This window comes from Macaca thibetana, chromosome 10 (genome assembly GCF_024542745.1).
Source record: "Macaca thibetana thibetana isolate TM-01 chromosome 10, ASM2454274v1, whole genome shotgun sequence".
In the NCBI taxonomy this organism is placed as follows: domain Eukaryota; kingdom Metazoa; phylum Chordata; class Mammalia; order Primates; family Cercopithecidae; genus Macaca; species Macaca thibetana.
Window position 1 is genome coordinate 54,120,480 of NC_065587.1, and position 21,910 is coordinate 54,142,389.

Consider the following 21,910-nt stretch of genomic DNA (forward strand, 5'->3'; position numbering starts at 1 on the left):
AGAGTGCCTGTCAGGCGTTGTCATGATGACAGGGCCTGTGGACCCACTGTGCCCTTGTGCCCACTGCAGGGGACCCAAACGTGCCAGTACTGTACCAAGTGGAGCGGACACGAACAGGGTCGAGCTTCTCGGTGCGCTCTGTGAAGGCCGTGCAACATGGGAAGCCCATCTTCATCTGCCAGGCCTCCTTCCAGCAGGCCCAGCCCAGCCCCATGCAGCACCAGTTCTCCATGCCCACTGTGCCACCACCAGAAGAGCTGCTTGACTGTGAGACCCTCATTGACCAGTATTTAAGGTGAGAGACCTGGAGGCTCCATGGCAGACTTTTCAAAATGCAGCTCCTATCTGTTTGTGGGTCATGGAATCCTTCAGTGGGTCTTGACCAGCATTTAAAAAATACAGATTAGAAAAGAAGATACTGGGGCCGGGCGTGGTGGCTCACGCCTATAATCCCAGCACTTTGGGAGGCCGAGGCGGGTGGATCACAAAGTCAGGAGATCAAGACCATCCTGGCTAACAAGGTGAAACCCCGTCTCTACTAAAAAGACAAAAATTAGCCAGGCATGGTGGTGGGTGCCTGTAGTCCCAGGTACTCGGGAGGCTGAGGCAGGAGAATGGCGTGAACCCTTGAGGTGGAGCTTGCAGTGAGCCGAGATTGCACTACTGTACTCCAGCCTGGGCAACAGAACGAGACTCTGTCTCAAAAAAAAAAAAAAAAAAAAAAAAGGCCGGGCGCGGTGGCTCAAGCCTGTAGTCCCAGCACTTTGGGAGGCCAAGGCGGGCGGATCACGAGGTCAGGAGATCGAGACCATCCTGGCTAACACGGTGAAACCCCGTCTCTACTAAAAAATACAAAAAAACTAGCCGGGCGAGGTGGCAGGCGCCTGTAGTCCCAGCTACTCGGGAGGCTGAGGCAGGAGAATGGCGTAAACCCGGGAGGTGGAGCTTGCAGTGAGCCGAGATCCGGCCACTGCACTCCAGCCTGGGCGACAGAGCGAGACTCCATCTCAAAAAAAAAAAAGGAAAAGAAGATATTGGAGTGAATAATATGTATGTATTTAGGGCAAGAATCCTTTTGTGAAACTTGAGGTTTAGTTGTGTGCGTTCCTGGTGTGTGTCTGTATTGGGCCATGGTATAAAATGAAGGGCTTGGCCAGGTGCGGTGGTGCATACCTATAATCCCAGCACTTTTGGAGGCCAAGGCAGGAGGATTGCTCGAGACCAGGAGTTGGACACTAGCCTGGCCAACAGCAAGACTCCATCTCTAATTTAAAAATAAAGCTGGGGCTGGGTGTGGGGGCTCACACCTATAACAACACTTTGGGAAGCCCAAGCAGGAGGATCACTTGAGCCCAGGAGTTCAAGACTAGCCTGGGCAACATGGTGAAACCCTGTCTCTACAAAAAATACAAAAATTATCCGGGCGTGGGGGCACGCGTCTGTAGTCCCAGCTACTCAGGAGGCTGAGGATCGCTTGAGCTTGGGAGGTGGAGACTGCAGTGAGCCGAGATCATGTTATTGCACTCCAGCCTGGGCAACAAGAGCAAGATTCTGTCTCAAGAAAAAATATATATATACACACATACACGCACACATACACATATACATATACATACATATATACACATATACACATATACACACATATATACATATACACACATAATACACATATACACATATATACATATATACACACACATATACATGTATACACACATATATACATATACACAAATATATATACATATATACACACATACATATAGTTGTTTTGTTGTTGTTTATATGTTTGTTTGTTTTTGAGATGGAGTCTTGCTCTTGTTGCCCAGGCTGGAGTGCAGTGACACCATCTTGGCTCACTGCAGCCTCTGCCTCCCAGGCTCAAGCGATTATCCCGCCTCAGCCTCCCAAGTAGCTGGGATTACAGGTACCTGCTACCACGCCCGGCTAAGTTTGTATCTTTTTTTTTTTTTTTTTTGAGACGGAGTCTCGCTCTGCTGCGCAGGCTGGAGTGCAGTGGCGCATCTCAGCTCACTGCAAGCTCCGCCTCCTGGGTTCACGCCATTCTCTTGCCTCAGCCTCCCGAGTAGCTGGGACTACAGGCACCTGCCACCATGCCTGGCTAATTTTTTTTTTTTTTGTATTTTTAGTAGAGACGGGGTTTCACCATGTTAGCCAGGATGGAATTTTATATTTTTAGTAGAGATGGCGTTTCACCATGTTGGCCAGGCTGGTCTCGAACTCTTGATCTCAGGTGATCCACCCACCTTGGCCTCCCAAAGTGCTGGGATTATAGGCATGAGCCATAATTTCCCCATACCCGGAAAAAAAGTATATATATATACTGAAATACTTCTGTAACCACTTGGTAAATACCACCTCCCCAGTCCCCTAAGTGATTCCCTCTTTTCCCTCAGGCCCCTGGTCCAGCAGCTTAGGACTAAATGTGCACCAGGAGTGAGTGTCCTCTAGAGAGCTGCAGAGCTATGGCCTGTGTTTGATTGGTCACTGCCTTTTGCCTTAGTGCATATCTTTTTTGTTTGTTTGTTTGTGTTGAGACAGTCTCACTCTGTTGCCTAGACTGGAGGGCAGTGGCGTGATCTCGGCTCACTGCAACCTCTGCCTCCCAGGTTCAAGCGATATTCATGCGTCAGCCCCCCAGGTAGCTGTGGTTACAGGCACACACCACCATGCCTGCCTAATTTTTGTATTTTTTTAGTAGAGACCAGGTGTCGCTATGTTGACCAGGCTGGTCTCAAACTCCTGACCTCAAGTGATACACCTGCCTTGGCCTCCCAAAGTGCTGGGATTATAGGCGTCAGCCACCTGCATGTTTTATGTATATGAAACGTATATACAAAAATACAAATATGTATTTTCCCCTAACCATTAGACCACCAGGGAGCATGTTAGATATTTTGAATACCTGGTAAAATATATTTGTTTGGATCATACCTAATAAAGTTTGAAAAATGCTGGTGCAGGGGAAAGAGCTCTGGGTCCAGACACAGGACAGACACATGGATTCTAGCCAGGACTGTGCCTCTGTTAATGCTCACCTGCTGTGGGACAGTGCTCAACTCCCCAGTGCCCTAGTTTCGTCTAAAAAATGGGAATGCTTGGCCGGGCGCAGTGGCTCGCGCCTGTAATCCCAGCACTTTGGGAGGCTGAGCCGGGCAGATCACGAGGTCAGGAGATTGAGACCATCCTGGCTAACACAGTGAAACCCCATCTCTACTAAAAAATACAAAAAATTAGCTGGGCGAGGTGGTGGGCGCTTGTAGTCCCAGCTACTCGGGAGGCTGAGACAGGAGAATGGCATGAACCCGGGAGGTGGAGCTTGCGGTGAGCTGAGATCGAGCCACTGTACTCCAGCCTGGGCAACAGAGTGAGACTCCATTTCAAAAAAAAAAAAAAAAGGAAATGCTCATTTCTGCCCTACTTCTTAGCTATATCATAAGGAGATAGTGTCTCTGTCTCATGCTAGATACTGGGGAGGCAGCAGAGTATGATGGGATGGATGTGGGTTTGGGAACCTGAAAGTCCTGGATTCAATCCTAGATTTTGCCCCTACTAGCTGTGTGAGTTTGGACAAGTTGCTTTCCCACTCTGAGCCAGTACTCTCAATTATAAAATGGTGCTAATCATATTCCTACCTTATAAGGTTGCTGTGAGGATTAAATGAAATAAAAGAGATAAGGCACGTAGTGTGCTAGTACTAACTAGCACAATGGCAGTGAATTGTAGTTATATCACTGTTAACAGAAAAAACACAGGGCCTGGTGTGTGGTTGCAACTCGACACATGTTTGCTGAAATGAGAGGAAGACATTGTTAAAGGACCTTGAATTTAGATCTGTACTGTTCAGTAAGGTAGTCTGTAGCCACTTGTGGCTATATTACATTAATTAAAATTAAATAGGGCCGGGCACAGTGGTTCATGCCTGCAATCCCAGCACTTTGGGAGGCCAAGGCGGGTGGGTTGCCCAAGGTCAGGAGTTCGAGACCAGCCTGGCCAACATGGTGAAACCCCATCTCTATTAAAAATACACACACACAAATAGGCTGAGGCAGGAGAATCGCTTGGACCCAGGACGCAGAGGCAACAGAGCGAGATTCCATCTAAAAAAAAAAAAAGAAAAAAAACAAAGTCAATAGAATGAACACTTCTGTTCCTCAGTTGCATTAGTCACATTTCAGGTGCTCCATAGTCACATGTGGCTAGTGGCTACCATAGTGTGCAGTGCAGAGAGGCATTCCGTCATCATAGAAGGTTCTGTCGGACAGCACTTCAGAGGACAGGGGTGAAAATGGCAGTACCTTTGTAGACCACTGTGGGTAGTTGTCACTGTATTGAAGGGAATTCCTTGGAGTGGGCTCCTCCCCTTGGGGGGACACAATGTTCCCTACTGTCTAGGGTTTCATAACTCATAACTCAGGCCAAGTCAGGCAGAGTGTTTCTTGAGTGTTTAAAATAATGAAGTGGCTGGGCACAGCGGCTCACTCCTGTAATCCCAGCACTTTGGGAGGCTGAGGTAGGAGGATCACTTAAGTCCAGGATTTTGAGACCAGCCTGGGCAATGTAAGGAGACCACATCTCTATGAAAAAAGGAAAAATAATCCCAGCACTTTGGGAGGCTGAAGCGGGCAGATCATGAGGTCAGGAGTTCGAGACCACCCTGGCCAACACAGTGAAACCCGTCTTTACTAAAAATACAAAAATTAGCTGGGCGTGGTGGCAGGCGCCTGTAATCCCAGCTACTCGGGAGGCTGAGGCAGGAGAATCGCTTGAACCTGGGAGGCGGAAGTTGCAGTGAGCTGAGATTGCACTGCCTTACTCAAGCCTGGGCGACAAAACTAGACTCTATCTCAAAAAAGAGAAAAAATAAAAATATTAGCTAGGCATAGTGGCGTACACCTCTAGTCCCAGCTACTTGGGAGGCCAAGGCGAGAGGATGGCTTGAGCCTGGGAGTTGGAGACGGCAGTGAGCTGATGGCGCCACTGTACTCCAGCCTGGGTGAGAAGACAACCCTGTCTCTAAAAAAACAGAAAATAATCGTACTGTGGACCCAGATTGCCTAAGTCCAAATCCTGTCTCTCCAGTTTTTAAGCAAGCTACTTGGACTCTGTGCTTATTTCACTGATGAAACGGGGGTAATAGTACCTATCTCACAGGGTTGTTGTGAGGAATACGATCGTATGTACAATGCTTAGAACAGGGCATATTATCGGGTATGCCTTATTACTATGATGTGTTGGTTAGATATACGTGATCTTGACTTCAGTGTTGGTTATGAGGTAGGTTACTATCATTATCCACACTTTGCAGATGGGAAAATAGACTCAGAGAGATTACTAATTAGCACAAGACCACATGGCTCATAAGTGGCAAAGAAGGGATTCAAACACTGCACTATCTTGCCTGGCACGAGGGGAGGGGAGCTTTGGGGATATCTTCCCTGTGGAAGAATGAGGGGAGTCAGAAGAGGCAATGCAGATGTGACTTCCTCTCTTCCTGGGTCTCACCCCATCCCTCTCCCCTTTACTTTCAGGGACCCTAACCTCCAAAAGAGGTACCCAGTGGCGCTCAACCGAATTGCTGCTCAGGAGGTCCCCATTGAGATCAAGCCAATAAACCCATCCCCCCTGAGCCAGCTGCAGAGAATGGAGCCCAAACAGATGTTCTGGGTGCGAGCCCGGGGCTATATTGGTAAGATGACCCCAGGGATGGGAGGAAACCACTCTCCAAGGGGTGTACCACTCATTTGCTGTGTGACCTTGGGCACATGAGTTCCCTTCTCTGGGCCTGTTTCCTTATCTGCATGACGGGGAAGTTGGCTTAGCTTCTCACCTGGGGCCTCTCAGCCCTTTGCATGGGGAGAATGTGGAGGTGACTATAATCCCAACACAAGGCCTTTCTGAGGAAGGCAAGGCACCTCACTGGGGTTGTTGTCCAGCTTTGCTGCTAACCGTAAAGTGTCTTTGTGCAAATTGGAAGATGACACCCCTTTTGGGGCCTAGTGTGGGAGACTTGGGTGAATTTCAGTCCCTGCTCACCCCTGCCCTCCCCATATCACCATCTCACTTATCCCCCGTCACACATACACACTGTAGGCCAAGTGCTCTTGTGCAGCAACCAGTCTGCACACCCATGCACGGGAGTCCCTTTTTCCCTACCTCCCTGCAGGTCCTGAGCTGGAAAGCCCAGGAGCCCAGGGCTGATGGGGACCTGTTGCAGGCGAGGGTGACATGAAGATGCACTGCTGCGTGGCCGCCTATATCTCCGACTATGCCTTCTTGGGCACTGCAGTGCTGCCTCACCAGTGGCAGCACAAGGTGCACTTCATGGTCTCATTGGACCATTCCATGTGGTTCCACGCCCCCTTCCGAGCTGACCACTGGATGCTCTATGAGTGCGAGAGCCCCTGGGCTGGTGAGTGTGGGGCCGTGTGGGACAAGGGCACTGACCTTGGGTGGCAGATGCTGACTTCCCCTGACTTCCTGTGTGGCACTGCACAGGTCACTTCCTTTCCTTCCCTCCTAGGCTTTCGCATCTTCATCTTCAAAATGAGAGGGTGAGGCTGGGACACCTGCTCTGCTCTAAATTGCTAGAATGTGCTGGGAATGTGATTCACCTTCTCCCAGGGACCCAGTTCTAGTCCCAGAACCAGTTCAGATTCTTTTTATTACAATAGGCAAATCGTGTCTTCCGTCTGAGCCTGTTTCCTCATCTAAACAAAGAGGGTTACATTACAGCAATGGTATCCAAACCCGGCAGCCCATCAGACTGCCATTTGGGGACGCCTTTTCAAAATAGATTCTGATTCCACCCTCAAGATTCTGACTCAGTAGGTCTTGGATAAGGTCCAGGAAACTGTATGTTTAAGTTCTCTAAGTGACTCTGATTAACCTGATTGGGGTTGGAGCATTCAGTGGTCCCTAAGGGCCTCATGGCTTGGACATTCCTTGCAGGGGAGATAGAGAAACAAGACTCATTCATCAATGTCTAGCTTCAGAACCCTGACCTCCTTTCCAAGGGAGTACATTTCAAATGAAGAAAGGCTTTGCTCGATAAACCAAGGGAAAAACTTAAGGACTCGTTATACTCAGATAAGGGGTACTCTCACGTACCAATAGCATCCCAATCCAAGATTGATAACCTTGAAGTGAGGATGTGGGTTCAGATTTGGCCTCATGATGGAACCAAATTCCTGACCCTCTCTGGATTTCAGTCCTGGTCTGGAAAACTGCACAACACATAACTGCTTCCTTTGGCTACTGTGAGAACTGAGTGAGCTCTGCTATGTGTAAGGGAAACCAGCAATCATCCTCATAAACATCAGACTCAGGCCCAAAGCCAGCAAGGGAGCAAGAATCTCCAGGTGGGGAGGGAAGAGGCCAGACCTCGTGGCTTTAATTCCTCTGCTGAGCCCCTTCTTCCCCTTGGTGGTGGTAGTGGGGATATTTTTCAGGAATCACCACTTGGAGGATCTGGCTTGATTTATTATACAGGGAGCCAATAGGTTTCCTAACACGAGTGGCCAGAGGGATAGCAGTTCTGCTTGGCCAAGCAGTTGAAGGAGACTGTTCTGAGAGCTCCTCCCTCCGTGATCTTTTTGAGGAAGCGAGCAGAGGTGTGAAAGTGCTTTTAAACTATCAAGTGGGGTTCCTGTGGGAGGAGTTACCCCTCAATGATGGTCCATAATAAGATCAAGAAGGGGCATTTGGAGCAGCCACGACACTCAGCACACCCTTGTGTGGGGCAGCCCTGCCCTGGGCCAGACCCTTTTCAAGAAGTCCACTTGGAGGTCGGGCGTGGTGCTGTGCTAAGCCTGTAATCCCAGCTGCTCAGGAGGCTGAGGTGGGAGGATCCCTTGAACCCAGGAGCTTGAGACCAGCCTGGGCAACATAGACTGTTTCAGAAAAAAAGAAGTGCATTTGGCTGTTCTGAAGCAGGCCATCCTCACCTTTCACCTCACCCACAGGTGGCTCTCGGGGGCTGGTCCATGGGCGGCTGTGGCGTCAGGATGGAGTCCTAGCTGTGACCTGTGCCCAGGAGGGCGTGATCCGAGTGAAGCCCCAGGTCTCAGAGAGCAAGCTGTAGCCAGAGGTACCAGCTTGGCCTGGGGCTTCAAGAACCTCCCATCTATCCCCATTCCTGAGACAGCAGTTACAGTCCCTTTTGGCCCTCACATCCAATAAAGAGACTGATACCACTGGAGTGGCTGGCCTTTAATTCCCCTGGGCCAGACCTTGCCTTCATCCCTCAACTCCAGGACTCCAGGGCAGAGTCCCTGGCCTTCAGAGGAGGCCTCGCCAGCTTGGGGGCCCACCAACAAGGGAACATTGCCCCTGACCTGTGCCACAGCCCCTTGGCTGTTTATAAGCTGGAGAGGCTGTGTCAGACTTCTTCCCTGTACTATACCAGGGCAACCCCAGCCAAAGCTCATCCTGAGCCCAGCTCAACAGAAGTTTCCTTGATCTGCTTCACATTCTCTTTTGGAACTTCTAGGTGCTCCCAGCTATTCTGTCCTCATTGGGTCCTTCCCCTGCATTCTGGGGCAGCCTCTCTCCTCACAGTGGCCTTAAACCTAGGCAAGGGTTAGTCCAGCACCTCCTTGATGAGCAGTTCTTTGAGACTAGGGGGTGGCGTGGGGGTAAGGCCTGCCTCCTGCAGGGCTTGGAGCCGAGCCTCTGATTGACGTTTGTCCAGGCCCAGGCGCCAGGAGAGTCGAACATGGGCCTCCAGAAAGGGTGCCAGCAAAGGGTGGAGGCTCTTGTCCCCAAGCAGCTGCAGGGCCTTCTCACAGCATGCCCGGGCCTCCCCAGGGTCTTCCAGCTCCTGGTGGCACACGGCCAGCCCAGCCAGGGTCAGCAGGGGGCGGTCTGGGCCAGAGGGGGTGCCCAGCTGGGCTTGCAGCTGCCAGGCAGTGGCCCAGAGTGCCAGAGCCTCACGATAGAGGCCAGTACAGGTGAGGCTCTGTGCCCGCCGCAGCTCTGGCAGCACGAAGAAGTCCTGCAGGTCTGGGGCATGGCGCAGCTCAGGCACTGCCTGCAGGTGACCCAAAAACTGCTCAAAGGCCCGGCTACGGCGGGCAATGGTCTCTGCAGTAAAATTCCGGCGCAGCCGCTTACGGGGGAAGGAGATGGCAGCCATTGGGCCCCGGAATTGCCGCTGCAGGTTTCGGTGCAGCCGCTCAAAGTCCGAGTAACGGCGAGAGATCTGGGCTGGCTGGCAATCTGGCGGCCCTGGGCCTATCACGGCGAGGGTGTAGAGCTGCAGGGAGGGTGGGTGTCAGGGCAAATGCAAGCTGTCCATGGGCCCGTTCCCTCCCCATCCCTCCCCATCCCCCACACTCCCAGCTGTGCCTCCCCACCTCTTCCTTTCACCCCTGGGATAGCACCCAGGAGGGCGGGAGCTGCTGCCACAGTGGCGGGGAAGCCCAGTCCCATCTTACCTGAGGTTTGTCTGAAATGACCCAGGCCCAAGGCAGCAAGAAGAGAGAAAGACAGAGATGAGCTTCAGTGCCCGGGGCTGCTGCCCCTTTTTTTGTACTCCCTTCCCATAGAGCAGTTAGTTCTTCTGACAGCCCCCGCTGGAAAACCAGACAAGAGCTGAAACCCAGGCCAATCTCTTGGGTCTCCTTTAGGAACAGCACGGAGCTTGTTCCACTTTGGACACCTGGCCTCCACATCCCCGGTCAGGATTTTCCAAACTAGACCCAGAGGACAGGTCTGTAGATAGCCACAATTGCCATAACTGTGAAAAGTATACTGGCCTAGGACTCAAGTTCTAACCTAAGGTCAGCTACTCCTTCCCTGTGTGACCTCAGGCAAGGCCATCACCTCTGGGTCCACTTCTGTTTCTAGTGAAGGAAGTGCTCGGTCAAGTCAGTGTTTGTCCAAAAATGAGACATGTACAAGTATTGGTACCTGAGGTTTTTAGGTGGTGTGCACTAGAGTAAATATCACTGCATCAGAATCAGGAGGTGGTTCCCCTTTTAATTTTTTTTTTTTTTTTTCCGACAGGGTCTCACTCCATTGGCCAGGTTGAAGTGCAGTGGTACAATTATAGCTTACTGCAGCTTCATCCTCCTGGGCTCAAGCATTCCTCCTGCCTCAGCCTCCCAAGTAGCTAGGACTATAGGCATGCACCACCACACCCAGCTATTTAAAAAATATTTTTTTTTTTTTTTTTGTAGAGATGGGGGGTCTCCCTATGTTGCCAGGGCTAGCCTTGAACTCCTGGCCTTGAGCAATCTTCCTACCTTGGCTTCCCAAAGTGCTGAGATTACAGGCATGAGCATCACACCCAGCCTAATTGTTTTTAATCTTTCTGACTACAAATTGAGAAGCTCTCAGTTTTGTTTTTTTTGTTTTTGTTTTTGTTTTCAGACGGAGTCTTGCTCTGTCGCCCAGGCTGGAGTGCTGGAGTGCAGTGGCGCAGTCTCGGCTCAGTGCAAGCTACGGCCTCCTGGGTTCATGCCATTCTCCTGCCTCAGCCTCCTGAGTATCTGGGACTACAGGTGCCCACCACAATTTTTTGTATTTTTTGGTAACGACGGGGTTTCACTGTGTTAGCCAGGGGGGGTTTCACTGTGTTAGCCAGGATGGTCTCGATCTCCTGACCTTGTTGTGATCCGCCCGCCTTGGCCTCCCAGAGTGCTGGGATTACAGGCGTGAGCCACCATGCCCGGCCAGCTCTCGGTTTGGTTTTTTAAAAAGTACTTCTTGGGCCAGTTGCAGTGGCTCACGCACACACCTATAATCTCAGCACTTTGGGAGGCCAAGGCAGGTGGATCACCTGAGGTCGAGAATTCGAGACCAGCATGACCAACATGCAACAAAAATGCAAAATTAGCTGGGCGTGGTGGCACATGCCTGTAATCCCAGCTACTTGGGAGGCTGAGGCAGAAGAATCGCTTGAACCTGGGAGGCGGAGGTTGCGGTGAGCTGAGATCGCTCATGGCACTCCAGCCTGGGCAACAAGAGTGAAACTCTGCCTCAAAAAAAAAAAAAAAAAAAAAAAACCTACTTCTCTAACACTTCTCATCTCCATTTTTAGAAAAGAACCAGAAAGTGGATCTCAGGTCAGGGCCTTCTTTAGGCAACAGCATCTAGGCAAGATTTAATGATGTTTCATTTTCACTACTTACTACTTACTTACTTTATTTAGTCTCACCCTGTCACCCAGGCTGGCATGCAGTGGCACAATCTCTGCTCACTGCAACCTCTGCCTCCCGGGTTCAAGCAGTTCTCCTGCCTCAGTCACCCGAGTAGCTGGGATTATAGGCATGCACCACCACGCCTGGCTCATTTTTATATTTTTAGTAGAGACGGGGTTTCACCATGTTGGCCAGGCTGGTCTCAAACTCCTGACCTCAGGTGATCTGCCCACCTCAGCCTCCCAAAGTGCTGGGATTACAGGCGTGAACCACTGTGCCTGGCCCACTACTTTTATTTTTATGGCTAGCTTATCTCTGTGGCAAGTGAGACTTTCCACATGCAGTAGTGCTATGAAGTTGTCTTTTAAACTTACTTAAAGGATGGGCACAGTGGCTCATACTTATAATACCAGTACTTTGGGAGGCTGAGGCAGGAGACTGCTTAAGGCCAGGAGTTCGAGACCAGCCTGGGCAACATGGCAAGACCCTGTCTCTACAAAACAAAAAAGAAAAGAAAAACAATTAGTTGGGTACTTGTGGTCCCAGCTACTCAGGTGGCTGAGGCAGTTGGATAATGTAAGCACAGGAATTCGAGGCTGCAGTGAGCTATGATCGTGCCACTGCACTCCAGCCTAGGCGACAGAGCAAGACTCCGTCTCAGTAAATAAATTTATTTTAAGAAAAAAAATAGGTTCGGCCGGGCACAGTGGCTCACACCTGTAATCCCAACACTTTGGGAGGCTGAAGCGGGCAGATCACTTGAGGTCAGGAGTTCAAGACCAGTCTGGCCAACAGTGAAACCCCATCTCTACTAAAAATGCAAAAGTTAGCCAGGCGTGGTGGTGGGCACCTGTAATCCCAGCTGCTCAGGAAGCTGAGGTGGAAGGATTGCTTGAACCTAGGAGGCGGAGGTTGCAGTGAGCTGAGATTGCACCACCGCACTCACGCCTGGGCAACAGAGCAAGACTCTGTCTCAAATAAAAAGAAAAAAAATAGGTTCATTTAAAGAAAAATGTTAAGAAGAAAAGAGTACAAGTGGCACTTTTAGATAGGACAAGAACCAGGGAGGTACTGGAATGACTGAGGTTTGGAAAACACTGAGCAAGATGACCACTAAGCTCCCCGCCTCCCAGGTCTGAGAACCTGAATATGGATTAACCGGTAATTCCAAGCCAGCGGGTTTAAAAGGAGAGTTAACAAGTGTTAGATTTTAAAGGCACCCTAACAGCAAATCCAGATCTTTCTCTCACATTTGTTCTGTGGAACTGACAACGCTGTAGCCACTCCTGGTCAGTTAGGTTTGCCTACTCTGTCCTCTTGAAGATTCACAGTGTACATTAATATTAGGGATTAAAAAGTTTAACAATAGGCTGGGCGTGGTGGCTCAAGCCTGTAATCCCAGCACTTCGGGAGGCTGAGACGGGCGGATCACAATGTCAGGAGATCGAGACCATCCTGGCTAACACGGTGAAACCCCGTCTCTACTAAAAAAATACAAAAAACTAGCCAGGTGAGGTGACGGGCGCCTGTAGTCCCAGCTACTCGGGAGGCTGAGGCAGGAGAATGGCGTAAACCCGGAAGGCGGAGCTTGCAGTGAGCTGGGATCTGGCCACTGCATTCCAGCCTGGGCGACAGAGTGAGACTCCGTCTCAAAAAAAAAAAAAAGTTTAACAATAAAGACACTTACTGTATTCTCATTTAACTGCATTCTCAGAACATATTGCCTGCAAAACCTTTATTTAGAAACAGCTATTAACATTCCAGGGAACCAGTTTTCTGCAGGACACACTTTAGGACACCAATTTTCTTCAGGACACACTGGTCTATATAATAAGCCTTTATGTTCATCTAGTTTACATTTTGTATCCATTATCTCATTGATCCTTGTAACGTGCAGCCAGATGGTGATAATGATCTTGGTTCCATTACCCAAGCACTTACCCTGTGCCTCCTGCTGTACCAAGCACTCTTTACATCTATGATTTCATTTAATCATCACAACAGCACTGCAGGGAAGGTGTCCTTATCTCTGACAGCTGAGGAAGCAGGCTCAAAGAGGGGGCAAAGGGCTCAAAGACGTGCCCTAAGTCACACAGGTGGAAAACAGCCCAGCTGGGATTTAAACCCAGGTTGATCTGACTCCAAAGCCTGTGCCCTTCACCCCCCCAAGTTAAGTGGGGAATTAGAGTCCCCATCTTACAGAGGAGGTGCCTTGCTTCTCCAGACACAGGCCAGGGCATACTTGGCCATCCTGCTCTATCTTGTCATCCCTTCCCATCCAGGTACCCACAGTCACCCCCATTCCTCTCAGCCTCTGAGCTGTTCCTTGGTGTCCCCTTCCTGTGTATGAACCCTTGTCCACCCCAGAGTTCTGAGACCTTTGCCATTTCAGACTTCATCACTGGCCACACGTGGTGGTGCATACCTGTAGTCCTAGCTACTTGGGAGGCTGAGGTGGGAGGATCGCTTAATTGAGCCCAGGTGGAGGTTGCAGTGAGTTATGACTGCACCACTGCACTCCAGCCTGAGTGACAGAACGAGACTCTGTCTTAAAAAAAATTTTAGGCCGGGCGTGGTGGCTCAAGCCTGTAATCCCAGCACTTTGGGAGGCCGAGACAGGTGCATCACGAGGTCAGGAGATCAAGACCATCCTGGCTAACATGGTGAAACCCCGTCTCTACTAAAAAAAATGCAAAAACTAGCCGAGCGAGGTGGCGGGCGCCTGTAGTCCCAGCTACTCGGGAGGCTGAGGCCGGAGAATGGCGTGAACCCGGGAGGCGGAGCTTGCAGTGAGCTGAGATCTGGCCACTGCACTCCAGCCTGGGCGACAGAGCGAGACTCTGTCTCAAAAAAAAAAAAAATTTTTTTAAAAGACTCAATAATCGAAGTTGGTCCCTGCTGAAATTGGAGTAGTCACCCCATGGGTGTGGCTCTTGCTTACTAACAGCAACAGAAAAGGGTGGAGAGGCCCAGATGTGGGACTGGGCTCCAGGCCCCCTCCTGCTGAGTCAGAGGTGGAGAAGGGTGGTGAAGAGGAGGAGAGTGAGAGATGGAGAGCTGCCACTGACAGGAGTGGCCAGCTCAGTCGCCTTTCAGGCCTGGCCTGAAAAGGGACTGGAGCAGAAGTTGCTGCGGGCATTAAAGGAGCAGACCTCATTCTCCAAGTCAGTCTCTCAACAGCAAGGAAAACAGCAAGGGACTCCAAGGTCCTCCCCAACACTGCTCTTCATCCTAACCTCCACCAACTCCCTAAGTCTAGCCCTTAGGACAAGACTATTCTGTATAGGGTCGGGTGCTTGAGAACTGATTCACCTGTGTGTTATAAGGACACAGCAGGCCCCAGATGACAAACATTTGCAACCCAAAGTTAAATAATAATGACATTGCTACCATTTCATTGAGCACTTCATAATGCCAGGCACACTGCTAAGGGCTTTCTGTCCACTGTCTCATTTAACTCCCGCTGTAATCCTCTGAATTTTCCCCATTGCTATAGTGAGGAAACGGAACATGACCAAGATTAAACAACTCACCCAGAGTCAAACAACTGGAAATAAGTGGAAGTCAAGGTTGGTCTGGATTGAAAGCCTATTTCCTTAACCACCAGCTCATGCAACTTGGATCTCAAGTTTGACCCAGATAACATCTGTCTCTCCCTATCTCACATCTTGCTACAATTTGCAAAAACCTTGTGGGCTGGGTAGGGAAGTGCACACACCAGTTCTCTCAGTCTCAAAACCAGGATAAGAGGAAGGTCCTTAATCCCCACGTCACTCAGTCTCAAGGAAACTAAGTCATTTGTGTGAGGATTTGCTCAAGTTACATCCCCTTTCTGACCTCAGTTTCCCCATTTGTAAACGAGGTAGCCATTTATAACTGCATAGACCCCTCAGGAAGTTGGGGTCTTCCCTACTTGCTCGTAGCAATACTTCTAGACTCACAGCCCAGGGGTTCTGGACCCTCACTCACCACGTACTTGGAGGGCGGGTCCTTGACAACGTTAGCGCTGGTCACTTCGAAGAGCAGCCGCTGGGGTGTCAGGGTGTTCCGGGACTTCTTCCAGAAATCCTGCAGCTGCCGCGCCAGGAGCTGACTGCCCCGCTGCCCATCAGGTTGGGGGCTCCGTTCTGCAGACACATGACCAGTCGTATCAATGGGCCTAGGGCCAGGGTCGACATCAATCACTGCCGTGGCCTCACTCATCCTCCTAATGTGAGGCAGGATTTACCCCCATTTTACAGAAATGGAAACTGAGTGGCAGAGAGGCACCGAGAAGCCAAACACCGTGCCTGGCAGACAGTAGGGGCTAAATTAATAGCTCCACCCTCAAAATATCGCTAATACATCATTTCCATTCGGATCCCAGGCCCTGTACATTTAATGCCCGCAGCCAATTCTGAGATGAGAGTGAGTTCTCCCACTTGACACAAGGGAAAACTTGGCTCAGAGGGGGGTTAAGACTCTCTCAAGGTCACATAACCAAGAGGTGGCCCAGGCTCTTTAAGAAGTGTGGGAGTTTCAGCTGGATCAACTCAGCGCCCTGGATGCTCTGGGAACGCAGCAGGGATGGAGGCCTAATCCAGCCCCAGGGTTCCCGCCTCCGTCCTCCTGCACTCGCCTGCGTCTTCTCCTGACGTCCCATCCCCGAGGGGCAGCGGGTCAGGGCCAGCCTCCGCGTCGTCCTCGTCCTCGTCGTCCTCGTCGTCCTCGGCGCTGGTGAAGCTGAGGGTGCCGCTGAGTCGGGAGGACAGGCCCTCGGCGTCGTCGTCCTCCAGCTCTGAGCTCTCCGGAAACTGCTCGGCCTCTGGGGTGGCCGCCGCCTCCCCGGGGCCGTCGCCTGCCAAGGCGTGCCGCAGCCGGTGCAGGAGCCGGGAGGCCATGGCACCCTGGGGGGAGCGCGCGACGCTGTGTCCCAGGTCCGGGAGGAGGAGGACCCCAGCCTGGCTCAGGAGGAGGAGGGGCGGGGCCCAACCGGAGAGGGAGGGGCGCGCGGAGGCCCTACCCCCTGGCAGTCCGAGGTCCTGCGAACCAGGGGACCCAGCTCGCGTCGCTTTCCCCGCAACCCACTTAGCCTAGGACCGCGTTCCTGCCCGGAGGGGCTCGGGACCCTCCCAACGTCTCTTGCGCCGCCTAGTGCGCCTCTACCTCCTGCGCCCCACGGTGCATTCAGGGGCGTGCCGCGCCCCAAGGGTCGGGGTGCAGCCCCCCGCAGCCCATGGGGGCCGGCCGGGCTCTGCAGGGCTCCGCTGGGCTCAGGCCGCTCCGAGCGCCGCTCGGGCCGCTTCCTGCTGCCGCCCCGCCTCCTGCCCCGCCCGCTCGCCCAAGCCGCCCGAGAATCCCGGGCCCTTGGCTCTAGGAGGGACTTGGGAAGCCTAGGTCGGCCTGAGGGAGTCCCAGGCCTGCCGCAAAATCATTCCAGTCCGGCCAGGCGCATACCCTCCTGGAATCCTCCCACCCCACCCACGTCATCTCCAATCTGCCCCACTAATTTCCACCCAACGCTCTTTAACTTCACAAAGTAATTATGCGATATTAGGGAGGCCATGTCTCCCGAAAGAAAACGAAGGCCAGGAGATGTGTGATTTGGGTTGGAATCTGACCTCGCTGAGCCTAGATTTTCTCGTATGTAAAACAGGAACAGTACTGCTAAAACTAATTTTGCAGCTCTTGTAAGAATCCTCGTCCAGGTGGCGGGCGCCTGTAGTCCCAGCTACTCGGGAGGCTGAGGTAGGAGAATGGCGTGAACCCGGGAGGCGGAGCTTGCAGTGAGCCGAGATCTGGCCACTGCACTCCAGCCTGGGTGACAGAGCAAGACTCCGTCTCAAAAAAAAAAAAAAAAAAATCCTCGTCCAGTGCCTGGCATAGAGCAAGGGCTGACGAAGTGATCACTTACATAATGATTATTGTTCCTACAGTGTTTGCAGGATTGCGCAATCTGATTTGAACCTCATACATGGGAAGTAGGCAAACGGGGAAACTGAGGACCAGAGAGGGTGAGTTACTTGGCTAAACCACACAGCTTGCCAGAGGTTTCTTTCTCTCTCTCTGTCTCTCTCTTTCCTTCTTTCTTTCTTTCTTTTTCTTTTGAGATATAGCCTCACTCTGTTGCCTAGGCTGGAGTGCAATGGCACCATCTTGGCTTAGTGCAACCTCCGTCTCCCTGGGTTCAGGTCATCCCTCCCACCTCAGCCTCCCCAGTAGCTAGGACTACAGGCGTTCGCCACCACACCCAGCTAATTTTTGTATTTTTTGTAGAGATGGGATTTGGCCACATTGCCCAGGCTGGTCTCGAATTCCTGGGCTCAAGTGATCTGCCTGCCTCTGCCTCCCTCAGAGGTCTCTGAGTATGGGGCCGGGAGCCCGTACTGCCCTTTTCCCGTGCAGCAGGCCTGATCATCTCAGCGGCTCCCCAGCTTTGTTTTATCTTTTATCCTCAGGGCAGCTGCAGGTCAAGAGAAAGTTATTGTGGCTTCCTGTCACAAAGCCTAGATATCAGTTGTTAGGGCAGATTTTGATAGTTATACAACAAATAAAATCAAAATCTCTCCAAAGTAGCTCCTGCCCTTTCTGGGTGGTGCAAGACAGAGGGGTAGGGGAAAATGCCTTAGAATAAGCAGAAAGTATTTCAGCTCCCTGCCTTCCCATGTGAGCAGAAAGGCTGGGGTTCTTATTTTCTGAGGATCCACTTTCTACATCCCGCTCTAGGCACTTTACTGTCACATCCGTCCCTCACAGCGTCCTAGGGAAGAGGCTGTAACTGGACATTAATGGTCCATTTTCAAGATGAAGAAACTGAGGTAAAGTGACTTCCCCAAGATCCACATCTGGGAAATAGAGGGGCTGGGAATTTTTTTTTTTTTTTTTTTTTTTTTTTTTGAGGAGTTTTGCTCTTGTTGCCCAGGCTGGAGTGCAATGGTGCAATCTCGGCTCACCGCAACCGCCACCTCCTGGGTTCAGGTGATTCTCCTGCCTCAGCCTCCCGAGTAGCCGGGATTACAGGCATCCACCACCATGCCTGGCTAATTTTGTATTTTTAGTAGAGACGGGGTTTCACCGTGTTGGCCAGGATGGTCTTGATCTCTTGACTTCGTGATCCGCCCGCCGCCTCAGACTACCAAACTGCTGGGATTACAGGAGTGAGCCACCGCACACGGCGAGGGGCTGGGATGGATTTTAAGCCTAAGTTTGTGCAATTTTATTTATTTATTTATTTATTTATTTATTTATTTATTTATTTTTTAGGGAGGGAGACAGAGTCTTGCTCTGTCGCCCAGGCCGGAGTACAGTGATGCGGTCTCGGCTCACTGTAACCTCTGCCTCCCAGGTTCAAGCGATTCTCCTGCCTCAGCCTCCTGAGTAGCTGGGACTACAAGCATGCGCCACCATGCCTGGCTCATTTTTGTATTTTTAGTAGAGATGGGGTTTCACCATATTGGCTAGGCTAGTCTCGAACACCTGGCCTCAAGTGATTCGCCCGCCTCTGCCTCCCAAAGTGCTGGGATTACAGGCATGAGCCACTGTGCTTGGCCAGTTTGCACAATTTCAAACCTCGAATTACTCTTCATTCGGCTTATGGGCAAGATATTGGGACAAAAAAGACATACTTCATTTATTAATTCAACACTCAATCATTCACCAACCATTGGTTAAAAAATAACTTGTCCTTTGGTATATGCCTTACATGTCTGGGCACAAAGCTGGTCTTCATGAAACCATGGGTTGTTAAAGCAGCAGGGCCCCTCAGAAATCTGGCCTATCACCTCCGTTTTACAGATAGGTAGCCTGAGGCTTAGTGAGGGGAAAGGCTTATGCTAGGTCATACAAACAGTCAGAACTAGCAGATCTCAAGGTTGCGCATTCTCCACTATTATTATTTCTTCTTCTTTTTGCTTCCTTCTTCCTCTTTCTGCTTCTTTCTTCTTCCTTTTTATTTTTATGTATTTATTTTTTTTTTGAGACAGAGTCTCACTCTGTCACCCAGGCTGGAGTCCAGTGGCACACTCTTGGCTCACTGCAACTTCCATCTCCTGGGTTCAAGCGATTTTCCTGCCTTAGCCTCCTGAGTAGCTGGAATTACAGGTGTGTGCCACCACACCCAGCTAATTTTTGTATATTTAGTAGAGATGGGGTTTCACCATGTTGGCCAGGCTAGTCTCGAACTCCTGACCTCAAATGATCCGCCTGCCTCAGCCTCCCAAAGTGCTGGGATTACAGACATGAGCCACCGCACCTGGCCTCTTTCAGAGACAGAGTCTCACTCTGTTGTGAGGCTGGAGTGCAGTGGTGCGATCATAGCTCACTGCAGCCTCAAACTCCTGGGCTCAAGTGATTCTCCCACCTCAGCCTCCCAAGCATCTGGGACTACAGATATGTGCCACCATGCCTGGCTAATATTTTATTTTTTGTAAAGGTGGGGTTGCATGTTGCCAAGACTGATCTTGAACTCCTGGCCTGAAGAGATCCTCCTACCTCTGCCTCCCAAAGTGCTGGGATTACAAGCATGAGCCACCATCCACCATTCTTTGTTTTATTTTAATTTTTTTATGGGAAGCAGGCTGGTATGTTGCCATGTTGCCCAGGCTGGTATCGAACTCCTGGGCTCAAGAGATCCACCTGCCTCAGCCTCCCAAAGTGCTAGGATTAAAAGTGTGAGCCACTGTCCCCATTTTTTTATTTTTTATTTATTTTTTTTTTTTTTGAGACGGAGTCTTGCTCTGTTGCCCAGGCTGGAGTACAGTGGCCGGATCTCAGCTCACTGCAAGCTCTGCCTCCTGGGTTCAGGCCATTCTCCTGCCTCAGCCTCCCGAGTAGCTGGGACTACAGGCGCCCGCCGCCTCACCCGGCTAGTTTTTTGTATTTTTTTTTTTAGTAGAGACGGGGTTTCACCATTTTAGCCAGGATGGTCTCGATCTCCTGACCTCGTGATCCGCCCGTCTCGGCCTCCCAAAGTGCTGGGATTACAGGCTTGAGCCACCGCGCCCGGCCCACTGTCCCCATTTTTAAACTCTGTATGGATCTCTCCTTACAGCCTCCCTGAGAAATGGTCATCTATCTCCTGCTTGGGTATATTCAGTGACAGGGAGCTCATTACCTCCTGAGGCTGCCTGTTCCCATTATTGTTCAACTATGACTATTAGGAAGTTCCCCCTTATATTGAACTAAATACCATCCAGTTCGGTTATTCTTATGTAGAATATAATATCTGTTGAACTCCTGCTACGTGGCAAATGCTAAGCACTGGGAAATGTGATGATCTGTAGAACATAGAATGGGTTGTGATCATAAGGCGTGCTCAGTGCTGTGATTGAGGAAACTACTGGAGATCACCTTGGACTCCCTGGCCTGGACATAGCGGGAGGAAGCATCCCCAAGGAAGTGATGTTAGAGCTGAGAAAGATGATAGGGGAAGTAGACAGATGAAGAGAGGAAAGATGGGAGTTTCTGGCAGAAAAAAAACAGCATGTGCAAAGGCCTGAAGGTTCATAAAAGGTGGTGTTTAGAGCAGTCTTTTTTTTTTTTTTTTTTTTTTTTTTTTGAGATGCAATCTCCCTCTGTCACCCAGGCTGGAGTGCAGTGGCATGACTGCAGTGGCTCACTGCAACCTTCACCTGCTGAGTTCAAGTGATTCTTCTGCCTCAGCCTCCTGAGTAGCTGGGACTACAGGTGCCCACCACCACGCCTGGCAGCAATTTTTTGTATTTTTAGTACAGACAGGGTTTCACCATGCTGGCCAGGATGGTCTCAAACTCCTGACCTCGTGATCCGCCAGCCTCGACCTCCCAAAATGCTGGGATTACAGGCATGAGCCACCGCGCCCAGCCTAGAGCAGTATTTTAAAGTCTGATCAGAGCAGACAGCAACACGATGTGGAGGGGAGGAGGAAGGAGATTAGAAGTGCCAGTGGGACCCTGCTTGGCCACATAAGCAATTTGGGACTTATCTATTCCCCTGAATAAACAAGAGAACAAAAGCCGGGCTCGGTGACTCACACCTGTAATCCCAGCACTTTAGGAGGCTGAGGTCAGGAGTTCGAGACCAGTCTGGCCAACATGATGAAACCTTTTTTTTTTTTTTTTTTGAGACGGAGTCTTGCTCTGTTGCCCAGGCTGGTGTGCAGTGGCTCAATCTCGGCTCACTGCAAGTTCCGCCTCCCGGGTTCACGCCATTCTCCTGCCTCAGCCTCCCGAGTAGCTGGGACTACAGGCGCCCACCACCATGCCCAGCTAATTTTTTGTATTTTTAGTAGAGACGGGGTTTCCTCATTTTAGCCAGGATGGTCTCGATCTCCTGACCTCGTGATCCACCCGCCTCGGCCTCCCAAAGTGGTGGAATTACAGGTGTGAGCCACCACGCCTGGCCGATGAAACCTTGTCTCTATGAAAAATACAAAAATTGGCCAAGTGTGGTGGCTCACACCTGTAATCCCAGTACTTTGGGAGGCCGAGGTGGGCGGATCACCTGAGGTCAGGAGTTTGAGACCAGCTTGACCAACATGGAGAAACCCTGTCTCTATTAAAAATACAGAATTAGCTGGGCATGGTGTCTCATGCCTGTAATTCCAGCTACTCGGGAGGCTGAGGCAGGAGAATCGCTTGAACCCAGGAGGCGGAGGTTGTGGCGAGCCGAGATCGCACCATTGCACTCCAGCCTGGGCAACAAAATCAAAACTCCGTCTCAAAAAAAAAAAAAAAAAAAAAATTAGCTGGGCATGGTGGCTCATGCCTGTAATTCCAGCTACTTGG

General features: G+C 50.9%; 2 protein-coding genes across 4 annotated transcripts in view; one reads left to right on the top strand and one right to left on the bottom strand.

Moving 5' to 3' along the window:
* The window catches only part of ACOT8 (acyl-CoA thioesterase 8), a 17,719-nt gene extending 9,495 nt beyond the window's left edge, over positions 1–8,224 (top strand). Inside the window, exons 3-6 of one of the 2 annotated variants that reach the window (XM_050806562.1) lie at positions 70–295; positions 5,556–5,713; positions 6,242–6,436; positions 6,548–8,224. In XM_050806562.1, coding sequence (XP_050662519.1) covers positions 70–295; positions 5,556–5,713; positions 6,242–6,436; positions 6,548–6,582 — 614 coding nt within the window. In that variant the 3' untranslated portion in view covers positions 6,583–8,224. The remainder of the gene's footprint in view (positions 1–69; positions 296–5,555; positions 5,714–6,241; positions 6,437–6,547) is intronic. The other variant, XM_050806561.1, reaches the window with a different exon arrangement.
* SNX21 (sorting nexin family member 21) lies at positions 8,221–16,475 on the bottom strand. 2 transcript variants are annotated; one of them, XM_050806545.1, is made up of 3 exons: positions 15,787–16,475; positions 15,145–15,295; positions 8,221–9,280 (listed from the first exon to the last, which is right to left on the bottom strand). In XM_050806545.1, exons 1-3 carry the CDS (start codon positions 16,046–16,048, stop codon positions 9,262–9,264), a joined length of 432 nt encoding a protein of 143 aa, XP_050662502.1. In that variant the 5' UTR covers positions 16,049–16,475; the 3' UTR covers positions 8,221–9,261. The 2 variants fall into 2 exon arrangements, with proteins under 2 accessions (XP_050662502.1, XP_050662501.1); XM_050806544.1 differs by having other exon boundaries at positions 15,138–15,295.
* Between the last annotated feature and the right edge of the window lie 5,435 nt (positions 16,476–21,910).